This window comes from Glarea lozoyensis (assembly GCF_000409485.1).
Source record: "Glarea lozoyensis ATCC 20868 chromosome Unknown GLAREA7, whole genome shotgun sequence".
NCBI lineage: Eukaryota > Fungi > Ascomycota > Leotiomycetes > Helotiales > Helotiaceae > Glarea > Glarea lozoyensis.
Genome location: NW_007361002.1, coordinates 280414 through 303393, shown reverse-complemented (window position 1 = coordinate 303393; position 22980 = coordinate 280414). Strand labels below are relative to the sequence as shown.

Here is a 22980-nt window from a genome sequence, read left to right as displayed (position 1 = left end):
CTCCTAACTTCTTTTCCAAACAACAGACCGTACATCATACTCATCAAGACGCGTCGACCACCAGACAGAATGGACTGGAAAGCGTATGCAGCGCAGAAACGAAACTCTATTCTTCAGCTAATTCCACCAGCATGGAAGCTATCCGTCGCCGTGCCTTCACCTTCCGAACAAAAAGATGTCACGGGCAAATACATCCAACAGTTTCTAACTACTAAAGAAATCACAATTACAGAGACCGACGCCGTTGGGATTGTTCAGAAAACGACGTTGGGACAATGGAGCGCCCAGGAAGTCACAGAAGCTTTTTGTCACCGCGCGGCATTGGCACACCAATTGGTACGTGAAATGAGCTTCTGATATGATGTTTTACTGAAAATATCAGGTGAATTGTCTTCATGAAATCTTCTTCGCCGCCGCTATCGCCGATGCCAAGAAACTTGATCAATACTTTGCCTCACACGGAAAACCAAAAGGGCCCCTTCATGGGCTTCCCGTCAGTTTGAAGGATCAATTCCATGTAAAAGATGTAGAGACCACGATGGGATATGTAGGGGTAGGTTCATCTTATGTTTTTTCTCTTGTTATCGTGTTGTGATATCTTGCACTCATTCACTCCAAAAATTCTACTGTAAACCATCGTATTCAACGCACTATGCTAATTTTAACAGTGGATCGGCACCTTTGAAGGCAAGAAGGGTACCGGCAAAGAAAAAGTTTTTGAAAGTGAAATGGTCACAGAGCTTCGGGACTTAGGAGCAGTTTTATTCTGCAAAACGAGTGTGCCACATACACTCATGGCGGGCGAAACCATGAACAATATCATTGAATACACCTGGAACCCGAAGAATCGCTTTCTGGCGTGCGGCGGAAGCTCAGGTGGTGAAGGCGCTCTCCTTGGTCTCAAAGGAAGCCCCATTGGAATGGGAACCGATATTGGGGGGTTAGTCGCCCATTTCCCCCTTTGCATTGTCCAGATTTAGAAGGGTCAGGCGTAAATTTGCGACGCGACGATCTATGAGAATCCAATCTAGACGTGTGGTAAAATCTCTACAAGTGATAATAACGGATTGCTAACCTTATAATCAATAGTTCTATCCGCATCCCGGCTGCATTCAACGGCCTCTATGGAATCAGACCATCTCACGGCAGATTGCCATATGAGGGTGTGGCAAACAGCATGGATGGGCAAAACTCAATCCTATCTGTCGTTGGACCTCTCGCAACTTCAGCTGGCGCTCTAAGACTATTAATCAGAGGCATATTGAGCAGAGACCCGTGGCTTCATGATCCTCTGGTTGCTGAGATTCCGTGGCGTCACGAACACGAACAATTTATCCTTGACATCGCACGTGCTGGAAGCAAAAAGCAGATGTGTTTTGCTGTCATGAAGGACGATGGTATTATCCATCCTCATCCTCCAATTCGTCGAGCAATTGAGATGGTTATTTCCGTCATTGAGAAACTAGGACACAGAACTATCACGTGGGCCCCTCCATCTCACCAGGAAGGCATCGACATTGCAGGAAAGACTTTCATGTTTGACGGTGGAACCGATGGTCAGTCTCAACAACCTCTATCGTTGCTTGAAGCTAACAAACACACAGTACGAGCCGCCTTTGCACTCTCGGGCGAGCCCATGGCCCCTGCAATAGCTCAAAATTATGCCAAACAGTCCCCTGAGTACACCGCATCCCAAATTGCCGCAACCAATGTCCAGAAACGCCAGTTCCAAAAGAAATATATGGAATACTGGAACTCTACTTCTACAATCACAGGTACCGGTCGTCCAGTCGATGCGGTAATTTCTCCTCTGGCGCCTTTTGCAGCTGCGAAGAGAGATACGTACGACTACTATGGCATGTATGGCGGCGCATGTAATGAAACCACTCTATTTTGAGTACTATAGATACTGATGAGTTATAGGGTACACGACCTGGGTTAATCTACTTGATTACACTGCTGCAGTCTTGCCGGTCACGACTGTTGACAAAGAAGTGGATGTTGTCGATGAGGGCTACGAACCCAAGAGTGAACAAGACGAGATGATTCATAAGACTTGTAGGTCCCTTTACGATCTACACTTTGAGCAATTACTGACCAGAGTAGATGATCCAGAGTTATTCGACGGCGCACATGTCGGTGTTCAAATCGTCGGGCGACGCTTCCAAGAGGAGAAAATCCTTACCATCACGGAGATTCTTGGACACGCATTGGGTAGACTTGTGGTGTAATTGAGGAAAGTTGCGGGTTGTAATGATTTTGATCACGACGGGCTCATGAATGAGGGCGTTATTCAATTCTTAGGATGTTTTGATTTGCTTTCAAGGGTATGGAGTTCTCAGACTGGTTTTGCATCATGGCAGTACATTACAAGGAATTAAAGATACCTCAATAGATTAATTAGATAATATTTGTTCGGTGTTGATGTTTCAGAGCATTCATCTGGGTGAGAGTATTGTGACGTAAGAAGTTGCTTTAGCGTGGCAAAACTGTGCTGGTAAGTCGTCGTTCCGAAGTTAGGGTCGAAAAGTCGTCTCTGCTCCACAACTCGGGTTATGAGCTCAGAATTCGAAAAACTTTCACGGAGTCGACCAGAATTATCGGACGCTGCTAAAATCGACAGCATTGAACGGCTTTTAGTTTTGATGTAATTATGTCGGTAAAGGCCCGAGGGTTCGGAACCGATGACTAGGAGGAAGAATTAGTCTCTTGGAAAGCGTGATATTGACGAAATATGTTAGATTAGTAGGTGAGGCAGTTTTTGATGCTGCCAATGGTCATGCGTTCATACAAGTTGGAAATTGCCTGTACTGCTTCGTCTGATAGTAAACATAGAACCTGATGTCAAAGTCGATGCTCTACTTTGGCTTGCCAGAAGTTCTCAATCTACCATTTTACCGCACTGCAGTATACCGAAGAAGTTCAGTAGTCATGGAAGAGGATTTATATAGTGAGTTTGTAGACATGAAATTCGTGTTTTGCGACTTTATTTCGTGGATTTTATGTGGGAATGACCGTATTGAATTATTTTCTATCTTTTGCTTATGTGGATTTTTCCCGATCCTGTGAGTTTCGGAAAAAGCATTTCCGAAATTTCGGTTCTAGAAGCAAGAGAAAATTTGTGGTGGATTTGAACAGATACCTTGACACCATGATAGGAAAGTTGTTCGCTGTTTGGTGTTTGATATAACTTGTGGTATGTGAGAACACAAAAACAAACTGCTTGGTCTGGACATAAATCGATCTTCACCAGTCTAGTATCTATGTCGATGTAAAAGAACAAGACATTGCAGTCTCTCTTGGAGGTGAAAAGGGAAGAAATCTAGCATAATGTGACGAAATCAAAAGAAAATTTAGCAACAGGAAACTAGATATTTCCGGTGATTTTGGACCGGAACACCCACTTTGTCAATAACAAGTCATCAGAACAAAGTAGTAAAGAATCTGCTTCACAGTCGCCGCAAATCAAACTTGGTATGGAAGTTAAATGTTTACTGACATCCCAGGAAGATTGGTAACGGTTGGGTTTAAGAATGAGGTTTATTTAAACTACTGTTTTATAATCTAAGGTAGCACTGTAGCGGTATTGAAGTTATTTTAAATTAATAGCTGGGTATATTAATTCCTTTCTACAACACTTTGTTAATTGCTATTTAGGAATCGGGATTGCCTATCACGCAACCCTAGTAGCTATCTTTATGGGGATGAAGCTTGAATCTTTTCTTGTGTTTATCTCGTCAGATGTAGTACTCTCATGCGTGTTTCATTTTTGCATTTTTCTTTTTTATTATAAGGGAAAAAGAGGAATACTAAATGCATAGGTTCTTGTATCATCCACACCGCCTCTGAGTCAAAACGGGTTTCCAGCATTGAATTCTCGGCTACAGAGAAGAGACAACATCACCGAGGTCTTGTATCAATGAGAACTCATCAATGGAGATATCAGCCCGTCAACTGGTTACAAGAGGAGTCTAAACATTTGTCTAATTCGTCATAGTCCATGGGGCAATATCCCTCTCTTCCAACCAAAATTTGAAGCGAATGAAAGTCGCAACAATCGGATTTTTACAAGCGCCTGTCTTGACCTAGAGTATTCGCTTAACTACTTCAAAGCTCCCCATTTCTCCTTCCCGGCACATATCCGAAGCCATCTAACAGTGGTCTTATATATTCACAATCTCGTGGATTTTCAAAGAACGTTGCTCCCGACATGTGCAAAGTTTTGCATCGTTCGTCCATTGTAAATGCGTTTTGCATCCTCCACATCTCTTCCCACCTATCCCTTTTATCTTTCTGCCTCAATACCCAGACACCTTTCTTGTCCTCAGGCCACCCTATATGAAGCACTTCATCCTCTTCTGGCGTCGTTGGTCTTCTGGCGGCTCTTTGAGCTCCAACGTAATCGAAATAGTCCGCGAACCATTTCCCACCAGTCAGCCGAAGACGTCGACAAAATGCATCTTCAAGGGTAATGTTTTCGCTGTCCACCTCCGGACGCAGGACTTCGTGGAATCTCGGAAGAGAGAGAAATTCTAGTTCAACCGGCGTAAGATTGTCGTTGATTATAATACCCCCAACGCTAGGCCAGCAAAACACCGCGTTTCTCGCGCCAATATCATTTAGTGCAAGGCGGTATATAGGGTCGTCTTCATAGTAACTATCCACGGGACCCCCTTTCCAATTTGGATCCGTGAAAATGGGCTGCTGGAATGTCATGATGTCCCAGATGAGCCATAGAATTGAGATGATGAGTACCGCGATAATTATGAGCGTTCGGCGAGACAATCGGAGGAATTTTGGAATCAAGCGTACCATCTTAACAGTTTAATTAAAGATAATTGCAGATGAAATTGATATTGTTCGAACAGAATTTTACATCAAAATGATTGTTATGTAGTCAGAACATGCCACATCTCCATATTGGCGTGAAGAAGTATGCCTGGAGTCAGGCGATGGGAGGTGCCTCGAAATAAGCGAGGTCGTGAAACACCAACCCAACAACACACCTAAGGATTTACCCTTCCAAGGTTGAATATAAGCGTATGTTGCAGTTGAAGAGATCCTTCCATGTTTGCAGCTCAGCCTCTTTATCTCTAGCCGTACAAACCAACACATCTCGTACCTGAGATCCCGCACATATCAATCCCCTCGTATTTCATTGTTGGTATTAGCGCTTTCGACATATTTCGGGAACTTGCTACTTCACGGTCATATTACTCCCCGTTCCTATAGCCTAATTTCTATTGTCAAGTGGCTGATCAGGTCTTCAGCCTCCAAAGACATCATTAATTATGATACAGAGCCAAAAGAATATTTGCTGGCGCCGAGAATAGCTCTTTGTTTACGTATTGAATAGATCATGCTTCATTTTTCTGGCATTCATTTATTTTTCATGAGCAATCGTGGTTGTTCCTTGCTCCCTTCATTTTCACGATCACTTCTTGACGTCCACCGGATTTCATGTCTACTGCATTAAGTCTTCTTCTCATACTTGCAGTTTATATGACAGAGACTGTGATTGTCGAAAAACTCTAAACGTTGTTTCTTTTTGTCAATTGTCGTTGTAATTATTTCTATCAACATACGTGTCACAAGACAGAACTCATTCCACGCCGAAGACGATACGATGAAGTTTAGCAGTATCCTCTTATGTTCTATCTCCACTAGTATTTTCAATCTTGTGTTAGCAGATCCCTCGGATACCTCAAGCTCATCCAACAAAATCGTGGTTCAGTCAGAAAAGCTAGTGGGCTGGGAAGGTTGTTCGGCTGCACAACAAAAGGTGGTGTATGAAGCGTGGTACTCTATGTTGGATATTGCATATCAGGCAACGGGTAGGATTTACTGGATCGAGCAACCCTCAAATGAGTATTTGGGAGGACCTATAAGTTACAACAACCACCCGGATATAAAGGGTACGCTTCCAACACGAGTTCGCAACTTTATCGCAACTAACATAACATAACAAGCCGTTTTGAACAATGCGTATACTTTCAAGCTCGCATATAGTTGGAACTGGAGGGCTTGGAAGATTAATATTCGTTGCGATGATGTAAGAACACCACTTTCTCTCCTGGATTGTGAAGACCGGATCGTTCAATATACCTGGGCTCTCTGTTTTGCGAAAGGCATATCACTCGTTTAATACATGAAAACTGACTTTTCTACTTTAGTATACCGGTACATGCAAAAAACGACCGACAGCTGGTGCATGGACTTTGAATCCAGGAGCGAAAATGGCCCCCGGCGAAGGTCCAAGCCCGACAATGGACACAATTAATTTTTGCAACAACACTTTCTTCGATAATACCAACACTTGTGCTGAATCGTGGAAACTCTACGGGAATGATGATGAGAAAAAGAATGATCTGAGATACTATCAATGCAGAGGTAAGTTTGATGTTTGATTCCCGGGTATCGGTAAAGTAGTTCAAGCTAGAAGCGACCTTGAACAGTATCATAGTTCGGCTTCGATGTCTCTTGTTAGCTGAGTCGCACATGCATTTTGAATGTGCTACTTAACATAATTGCAATTACTAATTGCAATGACAGGCTGGGTCGTAATACATGAGCTATTCCACTTGGATAGTTTGTCTAAAGCAGGGGACCAAGGACACATAAGCGACTTGAAAATGGCATGGTGGCCCGAGGGATTAGGCAAGATGGTATACGCGGACGTCTATGGTCCACTCAAAACTAAAGTTATGGCTGCATGGGATGATACCAGTACGTTCAAAGTTGCCTTTGCTATCTGCCAGACCAGCTTCTGAGCATATAAGTACGCCCAAGATGCTAACTTTGATGATTTGGTCCACAGAGGTCGGAAAGTACGTAGTTACCAATGGTAAGTAAACATCAAACGCTAAATTTATATGGTTTGCTACTGACAAGAATTATTCATAGCTGACAATCTGGCTCAATATTCACTTTCACTTTGGGTGAAATCTAAAGGAAAATATCCACCACTACCCGAGGTTGGAAAAAATAGAATTGAAAAGAATTTCGAGCCATCTTTCATCGACGACAACACAAAACCTGAGTCAGCACCGAGCGAAACGCCTCCAGAGGCTCCTCTAGAATTGAAGAAACCAGAGCCTTTCACCATGCCGACTGATCCATACCTTGACTGTTACGCGGGTGCAGGAATGGACAAAGCCACCCAACCTTTCGTTGACCAACCGTTTGCGCAAGACGCCATTGGAAAATTCTGTGCAAGTGCAACTGCCACACTCTCTGCTGATGATAGTATTTATGAAGCCCAGTTTGCAGTTAATGACAATACTACTCTCTGGATCGGAGCTGGTTGGCAGATCGGTGATGCATCTTGTCAGACTCCTCGAGCTATTACGGCCAGGGAATGCGCCGAACAATTGGGTATGGTGCTTAATAATTGCGATACCGACTCCAGGAAACAAAAGTATGGAGGATCTAGAGTGAACAATTGTATTGCATGGATGATGGGAATTGATGGGAAGATGCTTCGAGTTGGAGCACTAGCTGAGGAGTAGTTGTGGTTATTGGAGTTTTGTTAGATGTGTACTAGATTAGAAGAGCGAATTCATAGATTATGTCATACACACTGGAACGGTTCAAACGAGATATTGGCTTTTCATTAGATCTGACCATTCGATCACGAAATATAGATGAGCTCTAACGGTACATTAGCTCCTTGTTGTATACTGCGATGAAAGAGATACAGAGTCTGCCTAAGGTGCAGCTATTATATCGTTGCTGTGACAGAGTTATGCTACTGTTCCGTGGCATGCCGGTAGCTATGTTGGATCGATCTTGCGGGTCGAACAATCCACAAAAGCTATGTTTTCAGATTTCAACTTCAGCGTTCCAAAATAAAGTCTTTGCAGTAGAAGTGATGACGATTATAGCAACATGGTCGCTGAATCGCAAGTCTCAACATAAATTTACCAGCATTGCACCAGCTATTATTAGTGCGTGATCTTCAAAAGTCAACGTCATGCTCATACATAGGAGTAGATACAGGGTCTACGGCTTGTCATAGGACAGGGCGTTGCATCATACATATATTTTCGCGGAAATCAGAACATCCTTACTCGCCAAACGACTGAGAAGTAGTAAAGTAAATGATTTGAGTTTAAAAAGCGACTAATCTCCAAGTTGAGTACCTTTCCCAATACTTTTCTTAGCAAATACCCAAAAATTGACAAGCAGTTAAAGCCACCTTCACATCTTCGGGCATCGGCTTGTGGGCTCTTATTGGCGTAATATGATACACATTTGTCCCAATAGTAAGCGAACCGCCAGCTTTATAATTCTTAGGATTCTGCGGGTCGTTCCCGTCGCAATTATCGACGAGCGAAAGAAGATGAGTTTTACAATCTTCCTCACTTGGCATTGGACTTCCTGGTGGTATATCTAAATAGATAGTAAGCTGTTCCACAGTGTCTGTATTAAACTCGCGGCCGATCGATCCTGAGTTCGGATCTGGACCGCCTTGCTTGATTGCCATGGAGCAGAATTCTAGAACGTTCTTCGCTACGGTGTCGCGGGTTACATACTTTTTGCTCGCTACTCCGTTGCATTGTTGTACTGGTGGGGGCGGTGGCGGAGGTGGTGAAGGTGGTGGTGCTGCCTCCGCTGGATTGTTATTTTCTTGTACTCCGTTCCAAATCATCGAGACACCTGGTACTCTGGCCCAACTAGACGCTGGTGACTGCAGGTAACTCCAGAGATTTGCAACCAAGTCTCCGTCACTAGTATCGAACGGGACGGTGTCGTACGACAGAAGGTTGGCAGCCTGAGCCGCCACAACTGGTGCAGCAAAGGAAGTGCCCTTCCGGTCTGAAACCGGTGTACTATCGTCGTTGGGTAAGCAGGTCACTCCATTCCCAACGGCATGTACAGTAAGATGCGGGCCAGCCTGAGAGAATGGCGATCGGGAGCCGTCGTAGTCCGCAGACCCGACCACGACTAACGGGAAATTGAAGTTCGAGAATAGGGCAGGATAACTATCAACATGTTGGCGGTTTGGATCGCCAGCTTCATTTCCAGCTGGCACAATTACTGGGACATCTAGTTTGAAGAGGTCTCTGATGACTTCTGACAGCTTGTCTCCCCAAAATGGGTTTCGCTCTGTAAGACCCATTGACATGGTCACTACAGATTTCTTTCGCCTCTCTGGCCTTGCTCGAATATCCTGAGCAACTTCAGCAAGTGCTTCGATTATCTCATCTGATTCTTGCAGAAACATTTTGACAACAACCAACTTGGCATGTTTTGATGCACCGTAGTTAGTGCCAACCGCCTTGTTTGCCGTACACGTGCTGTGCATATCCAAAGAATGGTCAACCCAAGGAGGCAAACCCCAATCTTTTATTCTTGAGATTTGTAGGTGTTGATCGTCAGGAACCAAATTAGAGAACTCCTATCATGACGGTTAGCATTTAGGCACGTAAACAAAAACTCCTTTCGCGACCCCAACTTACATTAGCGTGTTTCTTGTAGTTGACTCCTGCTCCGATATGATAAATAAAGCTGTTCTTCCCGCTGTCAGAATCGTGGACGTAGTGCTTAAGCTTTTTGATATCCGGAATCGTACTGTAAGATCATTAGTGAACTTATCAATTACTTGTTGTGGAGTAAACATTTACCTAGGCTGGCTAACGGCTATCAACTCGGCAACAGCATCATTCTGGCTTAAGAGGCTTGCATCTCTTTTCAATTTCGATGCCGGATATTTGTCCAGTATGGGGGCCGTTCTGGCCGTATGAGGAGGGATGCTGTGCATTGGTGCCGACTTCGCAATCCTTTCGATAGAACGTACGCCTTCATATTTGCCAGCCTCGTCAACCTGCTCAGAAGTCACTTTCAAAATCAATAACAATAAATACACGGGAGTCTGAGTTTAGCTTACTATTGCATGCCCACCATTGAACAGCTTCTTTCCAAACGAAAGCCTTGTTGACATTTTCACTTCCTACGAGTTTCTGGAGGAGTTGCTCGGTCTGAGTTGTCCCTGAAGAGTCTTTACCGTCTCTAGGCACCACAGCATAGCGTTGGACTTCAGCTGGTGTTTCTTGTCTTTTCGCTAATGCCTGTCTTGCAGCTTCATCGTACTGAGACGGAGTTACTTGATAGGCAAAGTTAGCAAGTCCCCTGGATGCTTCATATGAAGTTGAATGGATTGGAAAAGAGATTTACGACTGGATTCCCACGAAGCGACCCCGGACTCTGGTTTTAGCTGTGGGAGACTATTCTCCTCGCCGATGTTTTCATTCGGGGCAGCGTCACGAGTACTCAGAGGAATTTTGACGGCAATTATGGAGCTGACGAGGTAGAGTCCTGGCACAAGCGATCTCAAGATATGCATGCTGCTAGAGACTGAGAACCTATTGCGTCTTGGTTTCTGATTTTCAGGGAAATCTGGTACGAAAGAGGTAGAAAGAAAAGAGAGTTTAACATAAAAGCTGGAGATGTAGCGGCCCATGTAAAAGCATGGATTGGAATTCTGAAGTTCTGGAAACCAATGCAAGTATTATATTGGACTCCTACTGTGTTTGATGAAGGTGTTTTCAACGGCTTTGTTGGAGGTTGAATCCCCGGTAAGGAAGGTCAGGTCACCCCCATTCCTATTTTGCGCAGGCGAAGCGGACACAGAACCCAGAAGAAATGAGAAATTTCCATAATAGTGACAGGTTGAGGGATCGTTAAGCTTCACTGCCGTTCGTTGAGATCTGAAGGAGTCGCTGAAGATGGTTGTGCTGTGGCTGAAGACCAACATGAGGAACATATACGAGGAGAACTTCCCAACGTGATACGAAACCCAGAGAAACGTAAAAAATAAAGCGCCAACCTCCGAAAAAAAGTTGTGGAAAGGGCTTTTATACCTACGTATGCCTGGTTCCATCAAAAAATAATTGTACAGGATTTGAGAAGAATAGTCGAAGCGAACCGCGCGGTAGGACGGTGGCTTGTAAGTTTTGTGAAATGTGAGGATTCTGATGTTAGGTTTGTCAATATCTGAGAGTCGGCGTACATCCAACAACACTTGTTGGTGACCTGTTGGTGGCTGGCATCTTCCTCGAAACGTGACGTTCCCCGAAAGTCAGTTGAGGTATCGTGCGAGTTGAGGTGCGTACTTATTGTTTATCAGATGATGCCTTCAAGCTTGAAATGATCAACTCCTACTGGCCGTCGGCATAGAAAACATATTAATTAGATCACTTCTATACCTTTGCTCGTAAAAAGACAAGCTTATCAAGGTGATTATAAAAATGAGATGAGCCACACGAGAAGTAAATCTTTGAAGGTGGTACCATTGGTGTCTGTCCTGGCGATTTTGATATCCTGGAGACGACCTATTGATTGATGCTTCATCTCAAGGAATTGATAATGGCTTCAATGCCAAAGAAGATCGTAATAGATACATTTGGTTACCGTACGTGTTGCATTGAGTCGTGAAATCAATCGAAGATGACCTGAGAATTGTCTCCACTTTTCAGATCATATGATCGCGCGTCTCTTCTCTAGTCTAGGCGCGTCCATTGACATGGGCCACGCACACTTTCATCAACAAGAACAATACGGTGCCGTGGATTGAACGAGGGCTACTTGGAGGAGAATCTATCTGAATGGTCCTTCATTTCCTTTCTACTTGTATTATGAGGAGGCTAACGCCTCCTAGATTTTTTAACTGACCCGCTTCGATCCGATTAGAACAATGGAGGACGACGCGGAAAGCCAGTACGAAGCTTTTAGCTCCGAAGGCGAACCACAGACAGAGTCTACGAACATCAGATACGATGGGAAACCATCGAGATACAGGCCTATAGCCAGAGCTAAGAAAGCTATGAGAAGTGGGAATCTGCCGGCTGTAGAAGACATTGCTAAAATCAAGTACAATTGGAGAAACGAATATCCGGTAACGTTCCAAGACGAAATCATAAACTGGAAACAGGAACGTACAGAAGCGATCATGATGCCATATGCCGAAAGCAACCAGGATGGAGAAGTCGGTTTACGCGCATTGAGGGATCGTGCCAGAATGGATGCGCGTCGCGAATGGAGGAAGTTGGAGCAAGAAGCAGATAAATTTACGACTCAAAAGAGGTTAAATCGAGCGGCGATGCTCTTTGTGGCTGGTCGAGAAAGTCCGAGCCAACAACTGGAGCTTAATGTTGTGACTGATCATCCACCGGAAAGACCCAGGAGAAGAATAAGCAGCAAGCCGGTGGCAACCGTACCCTTCGACGACGATTTCGAGGACGAACTGGCAAACATGGAGCCCACTGAGCGCAAGAATACAAACAGAACAAGCATGGGAGTCGCGCAGCCATTCTACTCCCCACCAGTCCCAGAGCACAACGAAACCAGTCCCGAAAAGATGAGAGCTACGGAACCACTGTCTTTTCGAGAAGATTCAAAGCCAGAAGAACGGATTCACAACAGGCACTCAATCCGAGACAACCGTGCGGAAGATGGATTCCGACAACCTCTATTTCCAGACACAGAGATGGCCATGAATATTCTTGTGCGAGCCCTTGCCAGCACTCAAGATCCAAATACCAAAATGCTTCTGCTGCAGCAAATTGAAGAATGTGTGAAATCGAAAGAAGCCAGTAGTGGAATCTCTGGCCACTCTGGTCGGGCTAGAGGTAGGAACTCGTCGACTACCATTGCCTCTCGTAGTGTCTCCCCTACTGGTGATCAGCGACGAGTGTATCGAAATCGATCACCTGAAATTCGGCACCCGTCTAAATCTCGGGGTCGTTCCTCTGCAGGTTAAACTTAGTACATGCATGATAGGGGCATGGCGGGTTGATGAGAGATTGTGTTGGTCTTGGATAAAACCAAATTCAGACAGAGAACAACCACCTTATTGAGTAGACACATGATCGTTTGCCACTTGCGATACCAGTATTAATATCTGCAGGTTTACGAATATATGTTAACGGACTTGTAATGTGAGCGACGATATGGAACGGAGGAAGGAAGGCATCGATTTCATCTTGATGGTCTATGGTGAATCTGCTACAGTAGTCCACAAGGCGAGAGATTCTTCACATGCGGATATGATCGACATTTCTGGTGTCCCCATCTGGGAATATAGATAATCAGGAGCAGAGGTGCACTTCAGGTGGGCCGACACATAGGATATAGGTGAGTATAGGATTCCAAATTGCCAACAGCGGCAAGATGTAGATACCCAACGATAATTATTTATTCAGAAGTTTTGAAACAAGAATGTATGCCGTGTCAGCTTTGTAGACTAAACAACAAACCGTAACCAAAGGAACCTAATCCTACAGTATCCTGTCATTTTCAACTAAGACATACGTTGAACCACCTTGGGCCAGCTACAATCACACATCGAGCCTTTGCAATTCGCGGAACACCTGAAACCAAGACTGTTCGACCGTGGAGCTCGACTTGTTATGACAATCTCGCGTGTTGAGGAACTGCCCACCGACATCTGGCGCTTCCTTTCTTCTTTCTTCGCCGGGGTGCGCCTCTCTACCGTCTGCCCAGCCTTGACTGCTGTTCCTGGCTTTGTTATACGCTGCTCGCTAGCTCTTCTCTTCTTGGAAGCCTCTGGTGATGTTTGTGTTCGTCGCTTTGCCTAGATTTTCGTGGGTCAGCATTTTTCGACAGAAATACTTGAAGATATTTGACTTACAGCACCGTCGTCGACGAACGCATGGGATGGCATATGGTGTTGCTGTATGTGCTCTGCCCTGCGGATCTTGGTTGGACTAGCGCTACTGTGCTCTCTTCTGGATCTTTTCTTGACTTTTGGCTTTGTGGTCTGACGATATTCGTCATCAGTTGTTCCCGGCTATTGAGTATCAGCAAACGTTTAGATAGAAGTATATACTACTAACTGTCACTGTTTCAGGAGAAGGCTGTCCTGCGACGGAGCTTCCTGTCTCTATATTGTCACCTTGCTCGACCACAGCTTCCTCCTCGACCACAGTTTCCTCCTCGATTATGCGTCCCTCCGATAGGTCGGGAACAAACAAGCTTTCTTCCTCTGGCTCGGTCAGCTCAGGCGATTGACTTCTGATGAGGCGTGGATCTGTCGGCTCAGTTGAATGTTGATATTGAGATGCTGTTAGTACGTCGACCTTTGCCACGATCTCCTCTAGCATCTTTTTGATATCCCGTAAAGCGGCGTTTGCATCAACATTGTTGCTTTTTGGTGGATGAGAAGAAAGACTTCCTGCATAACTTGATGGCGAATTCATATTTACAGCTACCTAGTAAGTACCTGTAACCAAGAAGACAATGGTGCTTGAAGCAGAATAATGTTGATGAAATAATGTAATGTTGATTGTTGACAAAACATGAGATTTTCCACAACAAAGTACGCGAGCCGACAACCAGTCGCACTTTCCAGAAACGAAGCATTCACTCACCAATGGAAAAAATGAATGGCAGTCGAAACACGGTATTTCTTCGATTATGTTGACGAAATATGGTCATTTAGTGTATTAATTTGGAGCAATAAGAGATATTTCGTGCATTATTTTGAGTAAATAAGACTTTTTATGCTCTATTCAAAGTTGACTTATTTGGTCCAAAATTGCTAGGCAGGTGACTGACACTTATTTTGTCCTCTGCGAGCCTCGAGGCCAGATGCCCATGTCACTGTCAAGCTTTAGAATTCCCGAAAACTTGATCAGTCGAGTTTTTTAAGACATAAAACTCCTCTATAATTTCAGTATCCACGGTACAAAATTAGAAGTATACCAAACCAACCTAAGAAATAAATCGTCGCTTACGTTTCTTAATATATAAAAATTACACTTTTAGTCAGATTTGCGGTCTTCTTATCTCATGTACGGCATTGTCCCTTCGAACAGACACCTATCAACCACCAACGTCAAATACCTGCCTATAGCTAGACAGAGATAAAAAGCACCCAACAACTATAACTTCTTTCCTGCAACATTCTCTTCATACACTGAACCCTTGTACATTCATCGGAATGACCTTTATCGCTTCCAATATTTCTTACACAAGCTACAAATCGGCCAACACAAGTCGACGGAGCGTGATCATTCGATTGGGTGTAGCCAAGAAGGCGATCAGAACTGCTTGTGTATCTGAGCGTTTATCAGTAATTGACTTTTATCCTTAGGTATAAAAACATACGCGTAAATAGCAGCAAATGCCCCCTCTCACTTCGCGGTCGTCAGGATCTCAACATTGCCCGCGAACACTGTGGTGAAAACTCCAACCACGGTCAATTTCAAGCCCATCTGATCGGCAGGTATGGAATACATCACCGAGATCGATCCAACTGGCAGAGAAGCTTAAAAATTCAGATAGCAATCCCACTACCGACACTACACGCTCCCTCGAGGGCGGGGTTGAACCCTCTCCAGAATTCAGATTTGTCTTCTATTGGTTTTCTGAAGTAACGATCCAAACCAAGCTGGATGAACATAGATACTCGGATCTCGATCTGCATCAGGCTTTTTGTTGAGACAGACGAGATGCCCCCCGTTGTCTAAAAGATGTCAAGTACTTTCGAGAAGTGGTTTTCGAGAACCAAGCCAGTCAACAAAATTGTTGAGGCCCTCTCTGGGCCTTTCAAGCGCTGGCGTTTGACTTCTTCACACTGCCGCCTCTTCTACGTAGAATTTTAGCATTTTTGCGTTTTCTCATGTGGTTTCCAAGCTTACCATAAAGCTTCATGACTTCACAAATTCGCAATGTTACGTCTTTCTTTGGTTTCTGACGTTCATCGACCTATTCTACAAGACCAGAGAACGACTTCCACGATCGCGCAGCCGCCTTTACCATATGTATCTCGTCGAAAGCTCAAACTTGATGGATTAATTCTCTACCTTCCTCGTCAAGATCGGAAAGTTGTTGCTCCAAATGATTCACCTTTACCTGAAGATAGATGAGGTCTCGCGCACCGAGAACTGCAAGTTTTCTGTATATTGAGAATTTTTCATCGCTGCCGACAAATTGCGAGAACTCGGCGAAGCCTTCTGGATGCTCTACTAGATGGAATCTGATGGATATCCGCCTTAGGAATTGCTTCCGTCGTCTACATACGGGCATTGTGGGTATAAGGCTCTCTGCTGCCTCGACTTAAAAGCTTTCAGAAGTTCGGCTGTTGGTTGAAATAGGGCGCAATGGAAATGCATTAAGACTCATCCATCTAAAAAGAAAGTCGGCCCCAAGCCTTCAAAAAGTCTTCTAGTCACAAAGGCATGTCAAATTGGTTTGCCTTGTCTAGCAAACTCAGTGGAAATAGTAAGATTTCAAGAGCTTGTCTACCCGATCAGAGATCCTTGCTTTGTTACGATAATGCAGATGTTCGTGTTGTCTTGCAGTACGGAGCTCAGCACGTGAGATCTGCATAACCGCGACAACGGAATGTCAATTAGACAATGTCAAACGGATTCTCGCCTTCCTGATTTCTTCTTCGTAGTTTTAATAATATTAAACACTTATCAGAGCGTCAAAATTTCCAGGACACACTAGTTTGGTCGCTGTGGACTTCCACTTCAAGAACGACAAACCAAGTGGATCTCATGACAAGAGTGGGATCGCCGCCACCGAGTCATCGTTGCCAGAGCCCATTTGGATCCAACATTGCCGCTACATTCAGACAAATTTCCTCGTTATAGGTTTCCAATTTGATCTTCCCTGCAAGTATGTTTATATCGTATATAATATGTGTTTTATTTCGGGAACTCGAAAAACATTTTCGAATGTTCGACTCTGCATCATTCCCGACAATAAGGCCATAAATTCATAACCCTTTTTTGAACTTACAAGGTCTTGAGGGGCGTATATTTTGAGAATGTCAAAGTCACAACCCAGCTCCGAGAAAGGGCATGATTATGTCTCATTTGTTGTGACCAAAGCGCACGCAGCCTACTATTTCAAAAATCCTATCTCAGCAAAAGCTCATGAGAATGCGGCCGCCTGCATGCCTGGAGGAAACACTCGCACAAGTCTGCATGCTGAGCCATTTCCGTTGTCGATCATATCAGGCACTGGGAAAGAATTGACTTCCGCCGATGGACATACCTACATCGATTTCTTGGGCGAATACAGCGCCGGCTTACTTGGGCACTCAAACCCCCGCATTGAAGAAGCTCTCAGCAAAACCATGAAAAGCGGCTGGAATTTTGGTGGAGCGACTCTTTATGAGAAAAAGCTGGCGCGGAAGGTTACAGCGCGGTTCTCGAAAGGAGGTATGGACTTGGTGCGGTTTACGAACTCTGGAACGGAGGCTAATATGATGGCAATTGGCGCCGCTATTGCTTGGACTGGACGAAAGAAGATTCTCGTTTTCAGCAGCGGATATCATGGTGGCACATTTATCTTCACGATGGCAATGTGCAAGTGGTACCACTCGAAAACTTCAAGCACGCCTCCTTTGAATATCAACCTCCCACATGAGTTCGTTGCGGCACCCTTCAACAATCTCAAAGAGACAAAGATAATCATCGAAAGCTTGCCAAAAGACAGCTTGGCAGCAATATTGATCGAACCTGTCCAAGGATCATCTGGATGCCGTCCTGCACTCCCCGAGTTTCTCACATACCTGCGAGAAACGTGTGAAAAGTTGGGTGCTTTGTTCATCGTTGACGAAGTCATGACTTCTCGTCTTGGGCCTTCGGGATATTTGGAGACGCTGGGTCTGAGAGCAGATCTTATAACGCTGGGCAAATGGATTGGTGGTGGAATGAGCTTTGGAGCTTTTGGTGGGAGAGGAGATATTATGGAGATGTTTGATCCCGCACGAAGCACGAAAGGCTTGATGCACGCTGGGACATTCAATAATAATGTGTTCTCCATGTCAGCGGGTATCGTGGCGTTGGACATTTATAACGAGCAGAAACTGAAGGAATTCAACGCCAGGGGTGACCGCATGAAAGCTGGAATTACGAAAGTGCTTTTCGATACCGGAATATACTCTCAAGAGCATGCTGAGTATCTCAAAGACGTCCGAGAGATAGACAGTTTTGAAGACGATGTACGTTTGTACACTGGGAATGATGAGATCGTCAATCTCCCCAAAGTCCTCATATCCAGTCGTGGCACAATGTTGAACTTGCGTTTCACTAGCCCTCAAGCAGGCGCATGGCACAATCTTTATTATCATTACATGCTAGCGAATGGGATGTATTTGGCAAGTCGAGGATACACTCCGATGAACTTGGAAATAAGTGATGAGGATGTTGATAGATTTGTCAGCTTGGTCAAGGAGTTTTTGATTATACATCTCGATGAGATTAAGAATCAAGATTGATCGTAGTATATAATTTTATTGCAGTTTATAGCTGCACTCTCCTGGATGAATGAGACGAGTCATAACTCCAATACTTTGGCACACTTCGAGAGAATCACACTCAACAAATCACAGTCGCATATATAAATCAGGAAACCGCTTACAAAAAGCTGCTACAAATCTCAATGTTCACAGAGTCAGATGATAGCTCCAATGTATCGCATACAGGTATATGATTTTCGTATAATTTCATGATATGTGCGTATAATGGAGCTCTTTGATTGGCTGCGAACCCTCGGCTAAGATGATGAGCAGAAACCTGATTTAAGCCTAGTTGGGGGCTAGTAGAATTACCCCAGTACCCCATAATCCCGAACCTTCGTCAAACGAATCTGGGTCGACGTCTTCATCGACAATCCAAGATGGCCCCTACTAATCGACGAAATATACCTCGGGGCCCGACATTATTTAATAACCAACCCGTCTCATCTATTATAGAGAAGGTTCATCTTCGTCTCAGTTTTTAACTTTAAATTTTCACTGATGAAGGATCCGATCAATTGGCTGTAGAGATGAGGCTTCTTCCTTTCTGAACGTACGATATGTAATGTCATTCTACATAACCTTCTTCCAATGTCTACTCCTTCAGCAATGAAAAAATCACGAAAACCGAAAACGAACTGCCAGAGAACATTTACCGCTTGTTGGACATGTCGTCGAAGAAATGTTCGATGCGACAATGCGGTACCACATTGCTCGCAGTGTGAGCGAATGCGAGTTCCTTGCGAAGGCTACGAGATTCGTCTTGTCTGGGTCGATACTGCAACCGGAGCTTACGTTCCCCAGCAAAGGCGGGCTTATCCGTGCGAGTTGACGTGGAAAGGCTATCCGGATTGGACGCTGAAACAAGTTGGGCATCTGATTGATGATTGTGAGCTGAGAGAGTGTCGTTGCAAGATACAACACAAACTCAACCCGTTTTACACCTTCCTGCAAAATGAAGGCGCCGAGGTGGACTCTGATAATGGGACGAGACTATCGGAGCTTCCTTCGGGGGATCAGCTATACGAGGAATCTGCCCGTGATTCCTGTGGTTCTCCAACAAGCGAAGTCAATTGCCTTATCAGCGAACGAGACGCTGCCGTCAGCGTTGTTCACAGTGTTGCAACTTCACCTATTGATCGGAATTCTCTGCTCAGTGGAAAATACGAGACGACTCTCGACAACGGGGACATAGAACGGAATCCTTGCTCGAGGGAAACAGCATTGTCAGTGTCAATCTCCCGAAATCCATCGCAGTCTTTCACGCCGCATGGATTTGAAGAGGAAAATTTTCTGTTTTCGCACTATGTTTCTCAACTTCCCGGAAAGATGATGCCGATTGACGATGGCCGTAATCCATGGAGGTCAACCTATCCTTCTATTGCGGTGCTTGGTGCACAAACAAGTAGCACTGAGGCGTTGTACTATGCTATTTTGGCCCAATCTGCGTACAGCATATCAAACCTAAAAGGCCCCAAACGAGGAAAGAATGAGAAAGCAATTGCTATGCGATTTTCTGGAAAAGCCATTCAGGAACTCAGGCGGAGCCTGGAATCCCCAGAGAAAGAGTACTCTAGCGTTCTTGCGGCTTTACTTTCTATCATGCTAGCTGAGCATGTGTTCAATCACAATTCTCACGGCTGGCGGAGGCACATTCGAGGCGCTGTCGGGTTTGTGAGTCAGTATGTAACTCAGAAACCGTGGATGTTGTCGCATGATGCATGGATTATCACTCAGAACTTTGTGCTGGCTATTGTCTTGTCGCAAACGGTCTGCAGTGGTACTATAAACTCACCAGACTACATTAAGGACATAGATGGCATGGTTGACGATGTCATATCACAACCTAGTTTTGGTTATACTATGGGTGGGAATACGCGTCTGCTTGGGATGATTTATCAGGCTCGCCAAATCGATGTACAGTTAGCCAACATGGGATATAAGCCGGGAATTCAAGGGATGAAGGAGGATATTCTCGTGCAAGTCGAGGAAATGTTCAGTCAACTTGAAAAGCCGCTTGATGACGATGTGGAACTGTACATGGAACAGCAAGCATCTAATTCAGCCCGGACTCGGCAGCTAGTCGAGGTTCATTTGAATCTCTTTCATGGCGGTGTCATGATATACTTCCTGTGCACAGTTTTGCAAAACCCTCCTTCTACAGTTGCTAGGCAGGTCTCAGAAGTCCTTAACAATACCATGACTTTTGTCGACACCCACAGTAAATACGTATCTGTGTGGCCGGTTTTTATGGCAATGGTCGAGGCTTACACGCTCGAATCACTTGAACTGGCGAATCGATACCTTGCATCCAGCAATGAAGTTTCAGGGAATCGAAAGGACATCGACCGTGTAGTCCGTCAAGTTTGGGCGGATCGCGAAGAATTAGCGAGCGCACGACAGTGCAATTTGGGGGAGATCTTTGTTGACTGGCGGGACGTTATGAAGAAACTGAACCTGGACATTCTGCTCTTGTGAAAGATAATCAAGAGTCATAAAATCTCTATGACATATATCTTTTCGACATTTTTGATCTCTGAACGTTATTATCGTACCACATATTGTTAGGCCACTACAATGAGCTCTTGGACATGAGAGAAATAAGACCAAAATTAACTTTGGAATTTGCGATACTGTATGGAAAAATCATTGACTGAGCCTGCTTTCTAGGGCCTATCAAGGAAAGCGTCAGCAGGAGTTGGAATGGGAAGTTCACAGCGACGAAGGATGGGGGTGGATTGCTGCTTATGTCACGCGAGCTTTGATTCGAAGCCAAAGTGGGTCGGCTTACTCTAGTATGTCACTCCCAGGAAGGCAGCCCACGACGAAGTAGGTTCTATTGGTGCGTTCCTGCAGAACCAAGGTTAACGTCAAACGATCTTGGCCAAGGTCCGTATGTCATGCTCCATGTTTTCGCAAATAACTTTGCTGTCTCCCGATTAAAAGAGGCAGCTCACACCGAGAGGGCTGATTTCTCAAGGCATCAGTATCCCATTATAATGAGATAGAGTGACGTCTCCTTCATAAAAGTTCTTGACGCGCAAGTGAACACCGTCACATTCGCTTAATTCCAATGCCACCAAGAAATACAAAATGAACAGTATATAATAGCGGGATTGATATTCTCCAGTCTTCCAACCTTTGATTCATGATTCAACATATCAACAAGTTTCAGCGAGATAGAACAGCCTTGCGATCACCAAAAGCACGACCTCATATTCGAAAAACCAAACATGGCATCTTCCAGCTTAACAACCCCGTGGAAATTACCACCTCACAACACCTACATTCTTGAAAATGCAAACATAATTAACCCCATCGATGGATCCGTCCTAAAAGGGGCCACAATAAGGCTATCAGATGGAATTGTTCAATCCGTGACAACTACAACTACGGGAGCGACCAAATCGGAAAAGCCACACCAAGATTCTGGTATCACTATCGACCTCAAGGGAAAATACGTATGCCCCGGTCTCATTGATGCGCATGTTCATGTTGCAGCAGTGCCAGGAGAAAAGAATCTTGGAGATACTCTTGGACTCACAGATCAAGTTTCAATGATGCGACAGCCCTATGTTTGTCTCCAAATGATACGGAGAGGTTTTACCACCGCTCGAGACTGTGGGGGCGCAACACTTGCGCTGAAGGAAGCAATAGAAGAGGGCGTCTTTACCGGACCTCGACTTTTCATAGCAGGCAGACTGCTGACACAAACCGGCGGTAGCGCTGATCCTCGCGGTCCCCACGATGATGGCGAGTGTTGTAGTGGTGCGAAGGCTTTGGGCAGAGTCTGCGATGGTGTTCCCGCTTGTATCAAAGCTGCGAGAGAATCGATTAGGACCGGAAGTGACTTTATCAAGATCTTCTCTGGTGGCAGCATAACTGGTCCCGCTGAGAAGATTACCAGCGTGCATTTCAGTAATGAGGAAATTCAAGCCATCAACACTGTTGCGAAGAACAGCGGGACCTATGTCACTGCTCATGCATATACTCCTGCTGCAATCCGACATGCTCTCGACAATGGTGTCATGGGAATCGAACATGGAAATATGATAGATGAAGACACGGCAAAGTACATGGCTGAGAAGGGCGCGTTTTTGACACCAACACTTACCGCGTATGCCGTCGCCGCATCTCCAGAGTTGAAAGACTTCATTTCAGATCCCAGAATGGCAGCAAAACTCCAGCAAGTTCTGAGCGCAGGACAACGATCGTTGAAAATCGCATCCGATGCTGGGGTTCAGATCTGTTACGGCACTGATCTCATGGGACCTATGCATTTTGCGCAGACAAAAGAGTTTGCTCTACGAGCAAAGGTTCTTTCGCCTGTTGCTGTTTTGCAGAGTGCGACCGTGACGGCGGCTCGGCTGCTCGGGCAGGCTGATTTTCTTGGGCAAATAAAAGATGGCTTTGCAGCGGATCTGCTAATTTTGAACAAGAATCCGTTAGAGGACATTGAGGTTTTTGACAGACCTGATGAACATCTCCTGGCAGTGTTCAAGGATGGTCGTGTTCAGACTAGTCGATGGTCGAAATTGAAGGAAGATGTTGTAACTGCAGTTCCAATGATTGAGTAGGGATCAGGCAATTATAGTGTTGGAAAATGGGAGTTGGTTGTCTTTGGATTGGAAGCAACTTGGTAATGAATGATACATTGGACGATAACGACTTATCCTCAACTTACACTCTCTACGATCCACGAC

At 44.8% G+C, this 22980-nt stretch overlaps 9 protein-coding genes across 9 annotated transcripts; 6 read left to right on the top strand and 3 right to left on the bottom strand.

Annotated features, from left to right (window-relative positions):
* Positions 1–69: 69 nt before the first annotated feature.
* Positions 70–2231, top strand: GLAREA_01282 (Amidase signature (AS) enzyme; the record flags this gene model as incomplete). Its single annotated transcript, XM_008088498.1, has 7 exons — positions 70–336; positions 383–553; positions 669–940; positions 1090–1556; positions 1605–1874; positions 1924–2058; positions 2107–2231. The coding sequence occupies 7 exons, from the start codon at positions 70–72 to the stop codon at positions 2229–2231; spliced, it is 1707 nt and encodes a 568-aa protein (XP_008086689.1).
* A 1876-nt stretch (positions 2232–4107) lies between these two features.
* Positions 4108–4716, bottom strand: GLAREA_01281 (uncharacterized protein; the record flags this gene model as incomplete). The annotated part of the gene is made up of 1 exon (XM_008088497.1): positions 4108–4716. One exon carries the CDS (start codon positions 4714–4716, stop codon positions 4108–4110), a length of 609 nt encoding a protein of 202 aa, XP_008086688.1.
* A 910-nt stretch (positions 4717–5626) lies between these two features.
* On the top strand, positions 5627–7508 carry GLAREA_01280 (uncharacterized protein; the record flags this gene model as incomplete). The annotated part of the gene is made up of 6 exons (XM_008088496.1): positions 5627–5915; positions 5970–6052; positions 6174–6390; positions 6553–6726; positions 6818–6844; positions 6904–7508. 6 exons carry the CDS (start codon positions 5627–5629, stop codon positions 7506–7508), a joined length of 1395 nt encoding a protein of 464 aa, XP_008086687.1.
* A 650-nt stretch (positions 7509–8158) lies between these two features.
* Positions 8159–10345, bottom strand: GLAREA_01279 (Subtilisin-like protein; the record flags this gene model as incomplete). The annotated part of the gene is made up of 5 exons (XM_008088495.1): positions 8159–9400; positions 9462–9573; positions 9627–9840; positions 9890–10105; positions 10177–10345. 5 exons carry the CDS (start codon positions 10343–10345, stop codon positions 8159–8161), a joined length of 1953 nt encoding a protein of 650 aa, XP_008086686.1.
* A 1350-nt stretch (positions 10346–11695) lies between these two features.
* On the top strand, positions 11696–12760 carry GLAREA_01278 (uncharacterized protein; the record flags this gene model as incomplete). The annotated part of the gene is made up of 1 exon (XM_008088494.1): positions 11696–12760. One exon carries the CDS (start codon positions 11696–11698, stop codon positions 12758–12760), a length of 1065 nt encoding a protein of 354 aa, XP_008086685.1.
* Positions 12761–13300: 540 nt separating this feature from the next.
* On the bottom strand, positions 13301–14219 carry GLAREA_01277 (uncharacterized protein; the record flags this gene model as incomplete). Its single annotated transcript, XM_008088493.1, has 3 exons — positions 13301–13594; positions 13652–13810; positions 13857–14219. 3 exons carry the CDS (start codon positions 14217–14219, stop codon positions 13301–13303), a joined length of 816 nt encoding a protein of 271 aa, XP_008086684.1.
* Positions 14220–16798: 2579 nt separating this feature from the next.
* On the top strand, positions 16799–18256 carry GLAREA_01276 (PLP-dependent transferase; the record flags this gene model as incomplete). The annotated part of the gene is made up of 1 exon (XM_008088492.1): positions 16799–18256. One exon carries the CDS (start codon positions 16799–16801, stop codon positions 18254–18256), a length of 1458 nt encoding a protein of 485 aa, XP_008086683.1.
* A 612-nt stretch (positions 18257–18868) lies between these two features.
* On the top strand, positions 18869–20755 carry GLAREA_01275 (Zn2/Cys6 DNA-binding protein; the record flags this gene model as incomplete). Its single annotated transcript, XM_008088491.1, has 1 exon — positions 18869–20755. One exon carries the CDS (start codon positions 18869–18871, stop codon positions 20753–20755), a length of 1887 nt encoding a protein of 628 aa, XP_008086682.1.
* A 755-nt stretch (positions 20756–21510) lies between these two features.
* Positions 21511–22854, top strand: GLAREA_01274 (Metallo-dependent hydrolase; the record flags this gene model as incomplete). The annotated part of the gene is made up of 1 exon (XM_008088490.1): positions 21511–22854. One exon carries the CDS (start codon positions 21511–21513, stop codon positions 22852–22854), a length of 1344 nt encoding a protein of 447 aa, XP_008086681.1.
* Positions 22855–22980: the final 126 nt, after the last annotated feature.